Source organism: Xiphophorus hellerii, chromosome 16, assembly GCF_003331165.1.
Source record: "Xiphophorus hellerii strain 12219 chromosome 16, Xiphophorus_hellerii-4.1, whole genome shotgun sequence".
Taxonomy (NCBI): Eukaryota; Metazoa; Chordata; class Actinopteri; order Cyprinodontiformes; family Poeciliidae; genus Xiphophorus; species Xiphophorus hellerii.
The window spans coordinates 23534288-23551584 of NC_045687.1; the positions used below are offsets into that span (position 1 = coordinate 23534288).

Consider the following 17297-nt stretch of genomic DNA (forward strand, 5'->3'; position numbering starts at 1 on the left):
ATGACACTGAGGCCATAAAGTTGAGAGTCAACTCAAGGACTCGCAAGGATGTGCATCAACCACGCTGCCACTTTGTGCCACGCTAATAAGTGAATGTTGACTGCCCGGGTGGAGAAGAGGCAGCCAACTAGCTCATCAAATTTACTAGCATCCATTCAGTCTGAATTGTCTGAATCAATGTAAAAATCAGCAGCGCTCTGATAGCAGTCGTCGTTCCTCCACCAAAGGGCCAAACAGTAATAATAGTCACATATGTGACACCAGCGCTGCATTATTTGTCGCAGGCTGTAATGAGCCGACCTCAAAGTTTCAGGTTTCAACGTCCCCAAGCAAACAAGGAGAATTCTTAAATCTCCACTTTGGTCGGAGTTTTTGTTATCGATTGTTTTTAGTGAAACTAAATGGAGGCTACGTGTGGATGAATGGCCAAATCACATAAAAATCAGGGTGGCAAAACCACCAAACCACATGGATTAGTGATTAAGATAGGCTCAGTGCCCATAGTTGAGACCCATTCAATGGAACCAATATTCAAAATTATCCTGCTTATCATAACTTTAGCTCCTCGAAACATTTTTTGGCTCTTGTTTTGCTTAACAAGAACACTGCCTCCATTACTTGTCGTGGGATCAGGCAGAACAACAACTCTTCACAGGACAGAGGGGAGGGCGTGACTGATTCGCAAAGGGGTCCCGACTGCGCAAATGAACTCTAGCAACCTTCTCATAAATTACGATTTTACAGCCGCGGCCCCATTTCAGCAAGTCTGCAGCAGCCATCAGAACCCCGAGTTAAACTTTCATCTGCTTCATCACACATTCATAATTTAGAAGCCCCAGGAAGCCTGCACTTACAGTACAAGTTTAATCAAAGATTAACAAAGTTGTCTAATGTTAGTGTTTTGACTCTAACTAGCCATGAGTAGATTGAAGTGAGAAAAAAAAAAAGAAGTTTGGTTTTAATACTTGATTCTGAGTGTATTAAGTGACATTAAAGTTTTCCCGGTAGAAACGAGCCAACACAGCCCTGATTAGTATTTTATCCTCATAAATAAATGTAATCCTTTCATCTGCAATATCAGGTGCAGCATCAAAACTCCAGTTCTTGATAAGAAATAATATTCAATCAAGGTATAATGAAGTATATCGAGTCAGTAGCAGGCTGAATCATTACGAAGATAATATATGTTGTTCTTTGTTATTATTTTTATATATACACATTGTCTGTTTTGTGTTTAAAGATGTATCTATATGGATGGTTGATTGATGTTTAGTTGCTCGTGGCAGTCTACCTCTTTTGAGAGAAGGGGTACACTTCTCTCCAACAGTCTTGTTTATCTCAACAAGCTCCATGTTCATTTTAAGCTGTAATTGGATGAAATAGACGAATAAACAAACAGATGAACACATATCTGAATCCTCCCGGTTGGATCTGAACTATGGAGCGTCGCTGAAAGCCAACTAACTCCTGAAATATTCAGACGCCTTGTACTGCAGTTAATGTGACACAAACGCACTCAGGCACACAACAAATTCTATTTCAGCACCCTTACTGCAGGCTATGTCGAGTTGCACATGGGTATGTGTGTGAATGTGTGTGTGTGTACCAAGAAAGCCGTGTACTCTGAAAAAAAAGGGAGGGATTCGCAGAAAGGGAGGGGTCGGAGCATGAGGCAGATTTCACCAGGACACGTGCATGATAAGTGACACTATGTGGAAAACACACATGCGCACAAACGCACAGCGACAGTGAAATCCCCTGTTGATGTCAGATCCTGAGTTGTCGTTTGCTTTCTGTGGCTCCATCTGCCTCCTGTGGTCCTAATCCAGCTCTCTCCCCGCTCCGCTAATCCACACTCGCACACACACGCACAGCCGTGTACGCAAGGCACATCGGCACAAACTTCTACATGTACATATTTGAAAGCCAACATGCAGGGCTTTTGTTTTGTAAAAGCAAGGGAAAAAAACAAGCAGAAAGCCAGGAACCTATTGGAGAAAAAACAACAACAACAACAAAAAAGACACAGACCGCGTCGTGCATAGCTATTAAAATAATTGAGAATGAAATAATTAATAGAAAATATTTTTGCAATTGCCCTGTGACAGACTGGCGACCTGTACAGCATGTACCCCGCCTCTCGCCTGGAACGTTAGCTGGAGATAGACACCAGCACATCACAACCCCACTAGGGGACAAGGGTGTTAAAAAATGGATGGATGGATGGATTTTTGCAATTGTGGAACATCACAGTTTTTTTCTTTGCATCAAATCTGGATGTAAAAGCTATAACATTAAATCTGGTTCAGTTATTTTACAGTTTTAAACAGATAGACAGAGAGACAGACAGACAGATAATGAACCAATTTTCTGTATCTGATGGATCATCAAAATAATCAATACTAATATAAATGTCGCAGGCCTAATATAAAGTCATACTTCAATCGTCATTTTGCAAAAGCCAAAACCAAACAAACAAACAAAAGTAGAAAATATGCCAGTGTGAACATGATATACAGTCAGGGGAACTACACTGTTCCAGGACTCTGCCTGAAGAAAGAGACTCAGCAACATCCAAACAGCTCTGAAGTCTTTGTCTTCAGAGCCTGTGGGAACAGATCTTTGTCTCACATGGGGAGACAGTTTGTCTTCCATGAAGGAAGATGTTGGATAAAAAAGCCCATTCTGCTAACTATCTGGAAGCAGTGACCATCAAAGACAACAAACATAAGAAACCAGTTTCCCTTGTTCCAAACCAACCAACCAACCACAGTGGAACTGTTTGTAGATGCCCTACTTTCTTGAAATAAACTTGAAAAAGTATTTATGGATATGCTTAATGGCAACATTTACCCCGGAGGAAAAGGTGAAGTTCAAAGCTCAGACAAAATTATTCAGCTGTGGTGACCTAGATAGAAATACTAGCCCACAGTAGCTGCATTTCCATTACAAATATGTTAAACTTTGTCTATAATCTTCTAATGTAAAAAAAATAAATAAAAAAAATGTGTAATTGTGGTGTTTCCAGTTAATAAGAATTTAAAATGTTAAATATTTAAATAGTAGTAAGTATGAACAACCTCATGCACTAGTTTGCAGTTAAAAAGTCTATTTTTAACTGCAAAGAGAGTGAAGGACCAAGTTTATTTCTGAATTACCTAAAGATATTCATTGAGATTTTGTCAGATACACTTTACTTCTACTCAGCAGTTCATTGCACTCTAATCGCTCAAACAACCCGCCTTACCCTTTCTCATCGCTCTCAGATGAATTGCTCTCCTGCTTGTCGAACATCGTTGCCGTTCAACTCCAGTAGCATCCAGCGACCAATCGCAGAGCCGGGAGGCGTACCTCAGACAGGTCGACCTGCTCAGCATTCGCCGGCAGCCTTCTCAACATCCAACCAGAGGAATCCGTGAACGGGAACCGCGGGACGGGAGCACGGCGAGTCGGACGGAGAGCTGCATGATGGAAAGGGATGGAGACAAATCAATCCGTTAGTAATTCATATGCTGGTATCCAGCAAGAGCAAACTCTACGCCCCTAAAAGTTGAACTCGTTGAATGTTATCTAAGGGCTCCCGAATTGGGTCGAGCTGACCTGTTTTGTAGCTGTGGACCGGCTGGGATCCAAACTGCACACTGTAGTGAGTGTTGTGTTTTAAGTTCAGGGAAGAGCGAGTTCAGTGGTGTAAAGCGTTCAGTTTATTACAGTAACAATTAGCTCCTTAAGGCATAATTATTCATATATGAGTCGCTTCCCAGAAGGACTCCCGCTCTTTTTGTCCCCGGACAATTTGCCCTCATGTGGTGCCTGGTGCCACTTCTACCCATTCTGCTCACTTCTTACCAGGATACTTAAAAGGCTACATTTATTTATGTTTTTTATGAAATATGAGGATCGATAGTCATGTAAAAAAAGTTTTTATTTTCATTTTATTGTAAAAAGTTTTCTAAAAACATTACTTCCCTTCTTCTTGTTCCTTGAGATGATTACCCTAATAAGTAACCACCTGATTCTGGCTGCCTATCAGTTTCATAACCATAACCATCAAAATATGCAGAAAAACAATTTTACATTTCGAGATTCAAGATTGTCTTGTTTTCCATACCAGCAAATCAAAGAAAAAGTCAACACAGGATCAACCTGAGTTCTGTCTGCTCTGACGTTTGCCATTTTAAAAAGACTTTGTTGACCTTTCTTGCAAAATATTTCCCACAAAGCTTCGCCTGGTAAACAACCATGACAATATCTGCAGTTTCTCCTTCTCAGCTTCTGACTCCTTCAGCGTAGTCATGGTAACTTGGTGTCCCCTTTTTTTTCGTCACTCAAACGTTTGTGAGGACGGCCTGATCTGGGTAGATTTTTCTTAGTGATGGATTTAACTGAACTCCAGGGGATGTTCAGGGCCTTAAATTGTTTTTTTTTTAATATCTAATGGTAATGGTAGCCAGGGACTCTGGTGAACCAGTGAATGGACCTTTCAGAACCGGGTGTCTTGAGAAACATTGAATGAACTCAAGTCAATTCTAGTAACTCATCTAGAAAGATGGCACCTGTTGGCTGGACCTCTGTTGAATTAGGTCAGTTTATGCAGTCACTTATTAAATATGATTGCAAAATAAGATTTATTCATGACCACTGCTTCTTCTACGGCTCTGCTACATTCTCCTCTCCAGTGTAGCACCATTTGCTGTTTTTTCAACTTTTAACTTGATGTTCTGACAGTCTTTGAGAGATCAAGCCCAGAACTGTAAAGCAGCAGTTTAAAAAAAGATGCTGCGCTTTCTGTCCACAGGCTGCTACTTTCAAGCACGGGTTGAGACTTCAGTAGATAACATGGAGACTGAATGTTGAACAGCTACGCTGCTCTGGTTTATCCATTAGCCTTCAACCCTGTTCTCATAAGGAACATTTAAAACCATGTTTTACTGTGATAGCTCACCCACTGATGCCTCCAATCCCGTTATAAATAATTAATGAGCGCGAAACAGCAGTGGAGCTAGAAAGACATCATTTGCACCCCCGTTAAGTGCTAAAAGACTTCAGCAAACATGCTGTGATAAAAGCTGGGTATTTATTAGCTGGCACACATGGAACAATTTCAATAATCATAAACAACCCCGAAATGTACCAGCCAGTCTTGTTTTTTGTACTAGCCAGTCACATCCAAATTTCCAACAGAAATGTCAGCAATATCCTCTGCTAATGCTCTTATTATTAAACTAGAGTTGTATATGGAGGAAGAGGAGCGGTAGGACAGGGATATAGCTGAGGAAGAGCTCGTAGCTTAGAGGAAGGACGATGAAAAAGCGTAGATCACAGCGGCCGTCACGGTGCGAGATTTTCCATGAGGATATTTCTAACACTTCTTGATATTTAAGAACATATTCAGTGGGAGGAGTGCTGAACTGACGGGGACCCTTTCCCCCTGAATGCCCACAGACTGCCGATTCATGGCTGGACACCCAAACTCGGCTTAAGCCACTGTTATTTCAGTTTGGTCATTCAGAAAGGTCAAGAAGATGCATGGGGCAGAAATATTGAATCTACCAATCCCATGGCAGCAACCGAATTCAATTAGACATCTAAACGTGGTGAAGACAGCCTACTAATGTTCGATGTGAGCTGTCGAAAGAGACAGAAAGGGAATTTAGGTTACGCTACTTTGAACTGGGCATGTCTGGTTTGCAGAGTTGGGGACTCGAGACTTGAAGACTTGGAATCTTGGAGACTTGGAATCAAAAGCTTGAGACTTGACTTGGATTTGAGATCAAAGACTTGACTTTAGATGAAAAACTTGATCTCAGACTCTATAACGTCACAATATGTAAAAATTTAATAAAATCAGTCTTCAACATGCACAAAAACCTTATTATGCAAAATTTAATAAAATCCTTGAACACATTTTGTAATACTTTCTGCTGCATTATATAATATTATTACATTTTGTGCAGGTTGTGCAGAGGTAGACCAGCGTGTTCTAGGATTTCTCTTTTGTTGTTGGTAAAAAAAAAAAACACAACAACCCACCAGACACTTCTGTTAGCAACAGAATTATGTGTTTGTTTTGGTTGTATTTACCCAGAATTCCCTGCGCTACAGTCCACTTCTTGTTTTTGGAGCGGTCTCTGGTCCGCTTGGCGTTTACATGTACCAGAATTCACTTCAACTGGCCCAAAACCAGGGCCTTTATGCAGACCAACGTTCATTGTTTTGGTCTGCGTGAGAATTAAGTTCATTTCCTCGAATAAAGCGAATTTTCTAAACGGATTTTTTGAATTCAATTAAAGCGAAAAAAAACTGTGCTGCTCTGAGTGCACCATATAGTTCAAAACTAATGAAAAATGTCCTGAATTTAGCAACAACAACAAAAAGAGGACACAGTGTGTTTGAAAAGTAATTTGATTAAAATGTTTAGAAGATGAAACCAAATGTTCCTACCTGGTTTGCAGAATTTCTGGCTCAGTGTAAGAATGCAAATTAAGCCCAGTTTTATTTCTTTGAAAACCCATTTTTTTAACAAGACTCATGTAGTTTGAACCATATTAAGACTCCATGGAGGTAGATCTGCTTTTACAATACAACCTGTGTTCCTTATTTACTGCTACAGTCCTGCGTCTATTAAGAGGAAAGCGACTGCAGCCAAATCTAATTCGCTATAAGCTGCTTACAAGCACACAGGCTTAATTGCTTTGGGAGTTTTTATGTTTTCCATTTTTGAATGCTCCAAACGTCAGCTGAGCTCTGTAAAAGACTCAACCTGTGTAGGTCACTGCTAGAAGTGTTCTCTAGACTCTCAAAGCTCATCCATGAGTTGAGTTTTGAGAGAGCAAATAAAGACTTCGTGTCAGATTTTTAACGTTTTTAAGAATGAGAGCTGGCCATCGGCCATCGGATATGCAAGTGGCCTGCGTCACATTCGAAAAAACTCAGACCTGTATTGTTCAGACTGCCATGAAAAGATCAGATACAGGTCGCATTAATGCAAAAAAAAAAAAAAAAAATCTGAATTGGGTCACGTCAGGCTGCAGAGTGAACACAGCCTTAGCAGTTTGAATCTGAAAATACATCAACAGCAACAACAAACACGCTAGTGAAAGCAATTAGCGCCTATCACCAGACATCAGGTTTGTTTCCTCCAAATGAAACCAGAAGCTTAAACAGTCTTTGGAGAGCTACACTGCTGCTCCTACTTGTTAAACCAGAACAGTTAAATAAGGACAGTGCCTTCCTGTTGATACCTTACTGGTAATTGTGTAACTTGTCAGCAATGTAGCGCTCACAGTGGATTATCCTGCTAACACCATGAACTTTTGCCACAGATCAAAATAGTACTGTCTATTTGCGGTTTTACACCCTACTAATGAAGATTTCACAAACGCATGAGGCCTTTTAAACTACTCTGCCTTCAAAACAATGGCAGTTCTTTAGTGAATGGCATGCTGGGTAATTCTCTATCCCAGTCCCTCCGTTCCCCAAACACAAACAGAACTCATTTAGTCTCTTCATGGGGCCCATTCAAAACAGAACAGGGTAGACTTTTAATTTGTGACTTTTCAGAGCTATTAGAAAAATAATGTTTTGATCTGAAACAGAGAGACTATCAAGGATTAGACCAGGTCTGTCAGGAGAATGTTCAGGTATTCAGGCAGAAGCTTGTGGAAAGAAATCCATCTAAAGTCTGAGTTACAGAGCTCCTAGCTAAGACTAAGATTTATGAAAACTTGTGATTTTGAAGCAATTCATAAATAAATGTCTGATATGTGTAAGCCTGTCATAATACTCAACTATTAAATAATCACAATTAAAATGAGCTTGATAATTTCCAGTCTGACGATTAATATTTTGTTTACAGAGACATCACAGTCCATTATATTTATGGTTTTGGTTGTAAATGTTTTATTTTGGGTATTTAAAATATCTCCTAGTTCCAATGTGAAGAGTTCTTTATAAAATGAAAGTTTAATGGTGTTTGAGAGGCCGAACTTTTATCATTATGCTGTTATCATCAGATCAGTTTAGAATGGCCTCAAAACACCAATACTATCAATTATCGCAATAATTTGCTGGACAATTTATTGTCCAGAAAACGATTAATTAATAAACAGTATCATGACAGGCCTTTTCACATGTATATGGTATCTTTAGTCATTCTGAATAGCGTTGTATTTTGTGCTGTTTGTTTTATGACATTTTTCTATTTTCTGCTGTTCTATATTTTGTTGTTGAAAATTAGAATTTGTTCTCCATCAAGCCAGCTGTTTTGCAAATGGAAATCTGAAATGTTTGCAAATTTTAGATTTAGAAAAAGAAATAATCCAAGGTACTGAGATTTAATTGGAACAAAAGTGAATCGATATCAAAGTGTATCAAAGTGTTTGTTTTTTTCATAATTAAGAACTACCTTTGGAAGCACTTTAGTTTTTTTTTAAAAATGAAGCGATGGAGAGAAGAATCCAGTTTCACAGCAACACTGGTGTTGTGTATGAACTTGTCCTCAGATGACCTGCAGTCTGAGGTGCAGCAGACAGAGGCTGCTCTCACAGCCTGCAGCAGGGCGAATGAAGTGGGAATTAGGCATTACTAATGATCACAGTTTATCACAGTGAAAACATCACATGGCATGATGGATGTGGATCATTGGATGCTAATAAATGTCAAATAATGACTTTTAGAAATGTTCAGATCTTTCTTTCTTGTTTTGTAAGAGGACTTTGTTAAGCCGTCCTGAGGTGACCTGGATTATATTGGGATTTGTTGCTAATAAAATAAAACTGAATTGAATTAATGTGAATTAGATTTTAGTAATAACATTGATAAAGCCTGAAAGGTGAATCTAGTTCATGTTGTAGACAGGGAAAAAAAGAGATATTTGCCAGGAGAAAGTATTTTATTTATAAGCCTTCAACAGACTATCTTCACAGTGGTGAAGAGGGGGGTAAATGTGACTTGTTTTCTATATTTTTTTTCTCACAAAAGTGTTTGTACTGCTGAAAGAAAAAAAAAAAGTTTCTTTGAACCGTGTAGCTGGATTGTGACCCAATGTGCAAAGTCAGTTACTAATGTTTTAATGCAAAACACACAGAAATAAAACAACTAAATGAAGAAGATATGGCCATTTGTCAAAAAATAAATAAACAAATAAATAAATTACAATGTAAAAACTCCAAAAATGCCATTTAAAGAATGAGGATTTTTTTCATGACTTTAACTTTTGGAATAAACATGAAAATTAGCACGTTGGCAGAAATTCAAGGTTTTAATTTTTTGTTCTGGCAACTTGTTCCTGGTTTTCCCCTGGCGTGCCAAATATCTCTCTACAGAAATGTAAGAAGCAGGAAGTAAATGTTAAAGTGAAGAAACCGCCCAGTTTTACACACACACACACACCCCCACACACACCCCCACACACGCCCCCCCCATATAGATATATATATATATATATCTATATATATATATATATATATATCTATATATATATATATATATATACACACACACAATATTTTTGTATCACCATTAAACGATAAGTATTTTGCTGCTCTTTTTTGAATAGTGGATGCACTATTTTATAGACAGAAAACTCTCAAAACGAAAGAAAAGACGGCAACGTTTTACTGCCCCATAGATTTTTCCAGAAATTCCATCAGCTTAGTTTCTGTCATGACTTGAAACAAACGTTCTGTAGCTGCAGGACAGAAAAGTGAGAGTAAAGCTGAGGAGCTGACGCCCACTTTCACTTATGAGACAGCAGATGGCATCAGAGTATGAAACACAATATAATAGTTGTTTTGTCTTTGTGTCGTACTTCAGGATACGCAAATCCCCAAATGAACTACAATCAGACAGGTAAACCTGCCTCTAAAGCCTAAACTGTTAAGTTCTAAAATAAAACTAGAGAGGAACGTTGTTATTACTAAAACCAGTTTGCTTCACTCAATCTTCTTTTTTTTTTATATTTGAAGCTAACATAAAATGATCAAAGAATGGAAAGAAAAAGAAAATCTCACATCAAACAACACCATGATCTAAGAAGACTGAAAAAAAAAATCATAAGACACGTTTTATGAGCTGGGATTTGTTTTTGAATTCAGTCTCAAATATGAAAACATTCCACACCAAGCTTGGTTTCACAGTCTATTGAAAGCAAAGTACATCTGAACTAAAGCAAGGTGAACAGATGAGCACACACACATGCGCACGCACGCACACACCCACACACACACACACACCTTGTATCGGCACGCCGTGGATGAGATCCAAGTCTATTAGGCCAAATGTGGATCTATCAAAGATAAGTGATTCTCCTTCATCCAACTCTTCTTACCTTCCCAGTCATCTTTTACTGTCGTCCAACTCATCATCTATTCGCTTTAACTTTCTATCCAATCTTTCATCTTTCCGTCATTCTGCTGAGCTTCATTTGATGCCAACATAACTTAAAGAGCAACAGTTTCTCTGGCCTTATGAATATGATCAAAAGAAGGAGGAAAACAAACTACCCTTTGATCGAGCCAAGATATAAAAGTTGTGAAAGAAGTCGCTTTTGCAGTTCCAGAAAGGATCCGATTATGTTCCGACGTTCAAACCACCGCATTAGGTGGCTTATAATGCTAAAAGGCCAAGTGGCACCGGAGGATAACAAGGCCGTCAATAATGTAGAGTGCAGCTCCGCATTAAGTGATATCAGCAGTTTAAGACTTGACACTCCCGGGGCGTAGATGTCAAGACTTAGAAGGCCAGGACAGGGTAAAGCGATTACCAGTTCCTGAGCCAAACCCTTTTTAGATGGTAGGACTTAATGACTGTTTGGAGATGAGCGCTAGGTGCTTCAAGGTAGCCAAGGTGGCTGAAAGTACTTGATAGGTTTCATTGAGATGAAACTCATTAACTGGAGTGCTCGCAACATCAAGGTTTCAAAATAAACCTACTTGAGAAAAAATAAGTGTCATCATGTTGAATTTTCTGAATTAGTGCCACGGCAGAAGGTTCTGCCTGCTGTCTTTATTCTACATAAACTATTATGTGAGTTTATGTGAGGTTATGAGCTGGAAGCTCCTTAGCTGTGGTTGATGTCACTAAGGTGAATGGCTGCCCCAGTTTCAGGGTTTTTTCAGCCTCTAACAGGATTGTCCTATATTTAGCTCCATCCATCTCCTCATCAGTCCTGATGCTTCCTCCATCTATAAGAGACTCACCTACGTCAGGCTGCTGATGTTACCTTTTTAAATTTTGTAGAATCATTGAGCACATAGTCCATACGATCTGACAGATGAAACGGCACCAGGTAGGTGCTAAATGTCACAGAGACACTAGAAAGTTCTGGGAATGTGTCTTGAAAATAAAATCTCTGATTTTTTCAAATCAAATTCGATTTTAATCGAGTTTTTTCCTGCCTTTCTTAAAAAGGGACAAATCACGCAAAAAACTTTTTTTAGCCCTTAAATACATTTTGCTGCTTAGTTGGATTCACCAGTGGAGAAAAGTTGAATTCAGCATCTCTTGGTGCGGCGTAGATATTTTATATTCTGTTTGGGTTATATTTTTGAAACAGTTCAGTTTTCTCTGTACTCTCTGTACTACAGAAAATTGAATAATTAGGTTACAGAAACTGCTAATTTCGTGGACGTCCAGCTAGCCAGTTTTGCAAATCTGCCATTTTTATTTCTGATAAAGATTTTGTAGTCCAACTTCAATGATGCCAAAGCAACAAGTGATGAAGTCAAAATGTTCAGTAGTTGGGTGTATTAACCCACACAATTTATTACGCTTTCCAAGAAATTAAACAGTCATAAACAGTTAATTTAATTAATCACTAAAATCGATTTATAAGGAGGAAAAAGGCAGGAAAATAGGGATTCATCATAAGTTCTACATTATACTGTTTACAAATATATTCTATTCTAATATTGTGCTATCCTAGTACAGATCCACTAAATAAGAAAATACATACTTTGTGTGAACATCTTTGACAACAACAGGAGAATAAAACATCAGGACCTTTGGCAGCCAGTCCAGGTCATTATTTAACTCTCTGAAATGGACGAACGTCACCTAATCCCTCCAGATACCAAGGAAACAGTTTGCTTTGTTTTTTTCAGTGAATGGACAATGTCTGCCTTTATTAGTTCCTTTTTAACACAATAGTTATGAGTGTTCTCAAGAATGTGCCGAAATACAGATCCTACGCTGATCACTTATCAGGGATAGTCCAGCAAAAATGTCTGTATTTTTAGCACTGTGCGCATGGGGGGGGGGGGGGGAACGAAGCCAAAGCCAGAGTCTGTGCAGTATTACAACGAGGCAAACTCCAATGTGGGCATTCGTGGCAATGAAATATTCAGTAAATTGGGTTATGTAATAATGGCCCTTTGCTTTGTTTTATGACATATTGGACTGTGAGGGAATAAATGCCCACGTTCTTTTCCAAAACATCCTGAAACACAAGTTTCAAGAGAGGAGCTTTGCTGTAGCGCCAGACCAAACACCGAATATTGATGGCCATCAGTAATCAAAGACATGGCCTTAAAAGTGGAAATGAGATAAAATACAATACAAAACCATATTATTGTTAGAGGAAAGCTTTTCTGCAGCAGAAGAATGTGGCATAAATAGTATTTTCATATCTTTAGTTTGTTCAAAGGCAGGACGTTTAGGTTTAATACCATTTGGTAAAAGAACTATTACAAGGACAATATTGTATATTTTCCAGCCACATAGAGCCATTTTATAGTACAATCACGTAACCATGTTACCTTTAGTTGTTATTTTTATAACAACTAAAGGTTGTTATAAAATGTTTGTGATTTAAAAACTAAAGCTTTTTTTAAGCTGTATATATGAAACATGACTTAAAATAAAATTAACTTTGTAATTTAACGCGCTGATGTTGGCTGTCTGTTTCTTTAAAACCTCTTGTTCTTTCACTTTCACTAGATGTTTGCTAATTGCCGCTGGCTAGTCTGAAGGAGCTGAGTGGACGAGTCATGGAGGAGAGCTGCTCTGTGAGGTACTAGCTCTGAAGTTTGGAAACTGCAGCTCAGAGGAGGAGCTTCGTCCAAGAAGGCGGGGCTTGGTCGAACCAGGTGTTTTGCATTGCTGACTGGTTGCCATTGGAGATTAAAGGAGTTCTCAAACATACATGACAGAATGTAAGCAACACTCCAGGTATGTTTTTGATGAGGGAATACCATTTTAACATGTTGTATAGCTAAAAAAAATATAGATTTTTTTTTTTTTTACATAATACCGCCCTTTTAAGACATGTATACAGAACTATGCAGTTTAGAGACATAACTTTACAATTATACAGACACTCTTCCTCTTTGATGCTGCTTGTGTGAAACTAAGGATTGAAAGTAAAGATTCAATGTTATCCATTTGTTTCTCCATTTAGATGACTTTTAGCATTTAGCTGAATGAAATAACTACAGTTATATGACCTGGGATTGAACTGGATTAGCTGGATTGTGTCTAATGGGATCTGAATTGAACTTTGGTCTTCTCTGTCCAGTGCCCTGAGATGGCCTCTGTTGTGAACTAGAGCTAAAATAATGGAGTGAACTGGACTGAACTCTGAAGAGAATCGAGCTGAACTTTGTCCTCAGTTTGTTAAACCAACATATTTAAATAGGGTCACAGAGAGGGACGGTGCCAATTAAAGAGGAACCAAAACAATCAGCAGGTTGGCCCAGGGATTCACGGTGCTTTGTAAAAGTTTTACAGTTTCTTATGTTGCAACACAAAACTTGATTTTATTCTATGTGTATGGACAAATATGATACATGTTCTGCTATATTTCTTTACAAATATAAACAAAAAGGTTGCCAGAGACATGTAGTTGACATTTGTCTTCTGTGATGCCCTTTTGCGGATATTACAACTTACATTCAGAAAATGTTTTTGCTTGTTCTCCTTTGCAAAATTCAAAAAAAAAAAAAAAAGCTAAAAGAGTACATACATATGAATATATAAGTTTCCCACATATTCTGGATTTAATTTAGATCTTGACTTTGAATAGGCCATTCTGTTTGTTTTATCTACACCTACAGTACAGACCAAAAGTTTGGACACACCTTTTAATTCAATGAGTTTCCTTTATTTTCATGACTATTGACATTGTAGATTCACACTGAAGGCATCAAAACTATGAATAACACATGTGGAAATATGCACTAAACAAAAAAGTGTAAAACAACTGAAAATACCCCTTATATTCTAGTTTCTTCAAAGTAGCAACCTTTTGCTGTGATTACTGCTTTGCACACACTCTGCATTTTCTTGATGAGCTTCAAGAGGTAGTCACCTGAAATGGTTTTCACTTCATAGGTGTGCCCTGTCAGGTTAAGTGGGATTTCTTGCCTTATAAATAGTCATGAAAATAAAGAAAACCCATTGAATTAGAAGGTGTGTCCAAACATTTGGTCTGTACTGTAGGTCTAGCAAATGGCTCCAGCTCTTTCCGACACTCTGCCTTCAGGAAGTCGTCACATTAACATTCCTCCATTAAGCGTTTTTGTTATTACTAGTGTTGGACTGAAAAGTAGTTCGTAAGATGAGCTTGGTGGATGCGCAGTTCCACCAGGTGTTTGCTAATTGCTGCTGGCTAGTCTGAAGGAGCAGAGGGGGGAGGGCTGCTCTGTGAGGCTCTGAGGAGAAGCTGGGTGGAAAAGGCTCGGTGAGAGCAGCCGTTTTGCACAGCTGAATGGTTGCCATGGAGACTAAAGGATTTCTCCAACATGTATTAAAGAATCAAAGCCACTCTGCAGGTATGTCTTTGGTGAGGGAATACATTTATAATATAATGTAAATCTCAAAAAGTCAATTTTACATAATACTGCCTCTTAAGTTTGTGGTTGAAACATGAGAAAGTTAAATACTTTTGTATAACAGTATATACAGCAGTCATCTATACCACATGGGTAATTTGGACATGACTGTAATAGTAAATATTTTCAACTTCTTTAACCTTCTAAATTAGTTTCCTAAGTTTTACTCACTTTTTTTCCAATTAAACTGTATTAGATGTTTTAACTTCTAAACAACTGTTGGTAAAGATATAAAGATTTTTTAAATATAAAAAATCAGATGCTTTATTTCAAGTGAACGCTCTTCCATTGTGGAAACAAAGTTTTCCCTTTTCTTCTCTGCCCTGGTTCTTCCCATCCCTCCATGTGCCAACAAGCATGGTCTCCTCCTCCTCTCCTCCCTCGCTCCACTTCCAGCCTTTTATTTACAGCAATCATCCTCTCTGTGTGTTCATTGTTCGCCTGCTCTCATTGACTATGTATGGCTGCCGCTTCTTCGCCAGCGCCTGTAATTAACCAGCGATGGAAGCGTGTGGATGCGTGGGCACCTCTAATATCGGAGTTCTGGATGTGACAGAGTCAGAGTTAGGGTATGTGTATGTTGCTGGGAAAGTGTGAGGTCTGAAAATGTTTCACCTCTCTTCAGCTGATGAAGGATGAAACGAAGAGAGAACAATTGCAGAGTTACTTAAAAATAAATGCCCCTTTTCCGAGCAACGCACAAGGATTATAAAGTATTCAGGTTCCACGTGAAGCCGCAGCTCCATCAGATCAGTTCTTCATGAACTTCTGGAATTGGAACCACACACTAACAAGGATTTAACTTTCACTTTCGAGTCAATGTAGACTATACAAATATATAAAAAGGGAACTAAAAATATCCATTTTTTTTGTGAAGATATTCTGTGTGTATGCAATGGTTTTGCAAAAGAGGAAGTGAAAGTTGAAAAGATTTCCATGTTTTAGGTAGAGACGCACTGATCCGATATTAATATCTGTATCAGTCCCGATATCGGAAAAAAAATCCAGATCGCATATCGGTGATAATGTGCCCAATCCATAAAGGCAGATCTATTCGGTCTAATCCTATGGTTTGTGCTCTGCGATATGTTATGTTTTGTTATTTATTTTAAATTATATTTAGAATTCCTAATTACACTTCCTGAACCATTTGAAAGAAGGTTTGTTGGGGTTTATTTTTACATGTTTAACCTACAGTATGTGGTCAACCTATTGTTTTGATCAGTTTCAGTTCCTTCATTGATTATTTTACATTGGCTGTTCTACTCCTAATTCCACCGACTGAACAAATGAAAGTTGTTGTTACATGTTTGACCAAGCTTGTGAAGCTATTGGTGTATTTAAATGTGCTGCACTAGTGTAGAGTTATCACATACATTTGTAATTCAGTACATTGATGTCTGTGTTTAAAAAAAGAAACGTTTTAAGTCAATGCAGCTGTTTCTGTATTGACTCAGTATCAGTTGATGCTATACCTCAGATACCGGTATCAGAAGTGCACTGAGTCAAACAAACCAAACCCTTTATATATATATAAACACTTTTTTTTAATTTAAGCTCAAGCACCCATTCCCTTCCCTGCTGCAGCACAGCATTTTTGAAAACAGAAGCAAACACATATAGTATAAAAAATATAATAGAAAAACCTTGTTTGGATAAAATCAATAATTTTTTCATGGTTCAAGACTTGCTAGAAAATAACTAAAAGCTAATCGGTGTACAAAAGCTAAATAAACTCCACCACTAACCTCTGAAATCGGAGCGGTGCAGCTGTATCCGACTCCGACCAGCTTCTCCTCCTGTTCCCTCTCCATCCTCCCTCTACTCTCCCTCTTTAATGATCAGCTGCTGTGAGGGCTGCCAGGAATCTAAGTCTGTGATGGCTGACCTTCGTTTCGCCTCTTCCCTCCGTTTACATGGACGTGTTGGAGCGACAGAGTTCCCCCCCGTCGCCGTGCCCTGTTGGGTTTTATTCAATGAGCGGAGGCCACGGCTCCATCTGTAGCTGCAGAACTGGCCCTGCTGATGCTAACACGTAGGAACAATCAGAATGTGACACCGCTGATCTAACGAGGCCCGAATGCAGGCTTGGTGGGGAACTAAAACAATCCCTCGTTGTGTCGCTCTTTTATTTAGATGAACCATAGTTGTTTGTTTCAAGCTTTTTATGTCCAATTTATGGATTTCATAAGGTGGAAGTGGTTTAACCACAGAGATAGAACCGATTAAATCATTTTTTTTAAAACCAGGTTGGACTAATTTTCAAGGCTTCATATTTATCAGCCCAAACAGTGTGCAGTTATGGAGTAAATGAAAACAATTTCACATCCAGTCTGTTACAGTTTTATGTTTTCAGGCTTGATGCTGTTTTATGACAATTATTAAACGGTCGGCTGAACACAGCGCTGACTGACCAGCTACTTTAACCACCTGCTCCACTGATGATCTATGCCTTTTTTTTGTTAA

The 17297-nt window shown here is 38.6% G+C and overlaps 1 protein-coding gene across 2 annotated transcripts in view; it reads right to left on the bottom strand.

Moving 5' to 3' along the window:
• The window catches only part of LOC116735596 (thyroid hormone receptor alpha), a 70459-nt gene that overhangs the window by 33430 nt on the left and 19732 nt on the right, over positions 1-17297 (bottom strand). For both annotated transcript variants that reach the window (XM_032587579.1, XM_032587578.1), the window contains exon 3: positions 3248-3461. In XM_032587579.1, coding sequence (XP_032443470.1) covers positions 3248-3294 — 47 coding nt within the window. In that variant the 5' untranslated portion in view covers positions 3295-3461. The remainder of the gene's footprint in view (positions 1-3247; positions 3462-17297) is intronic.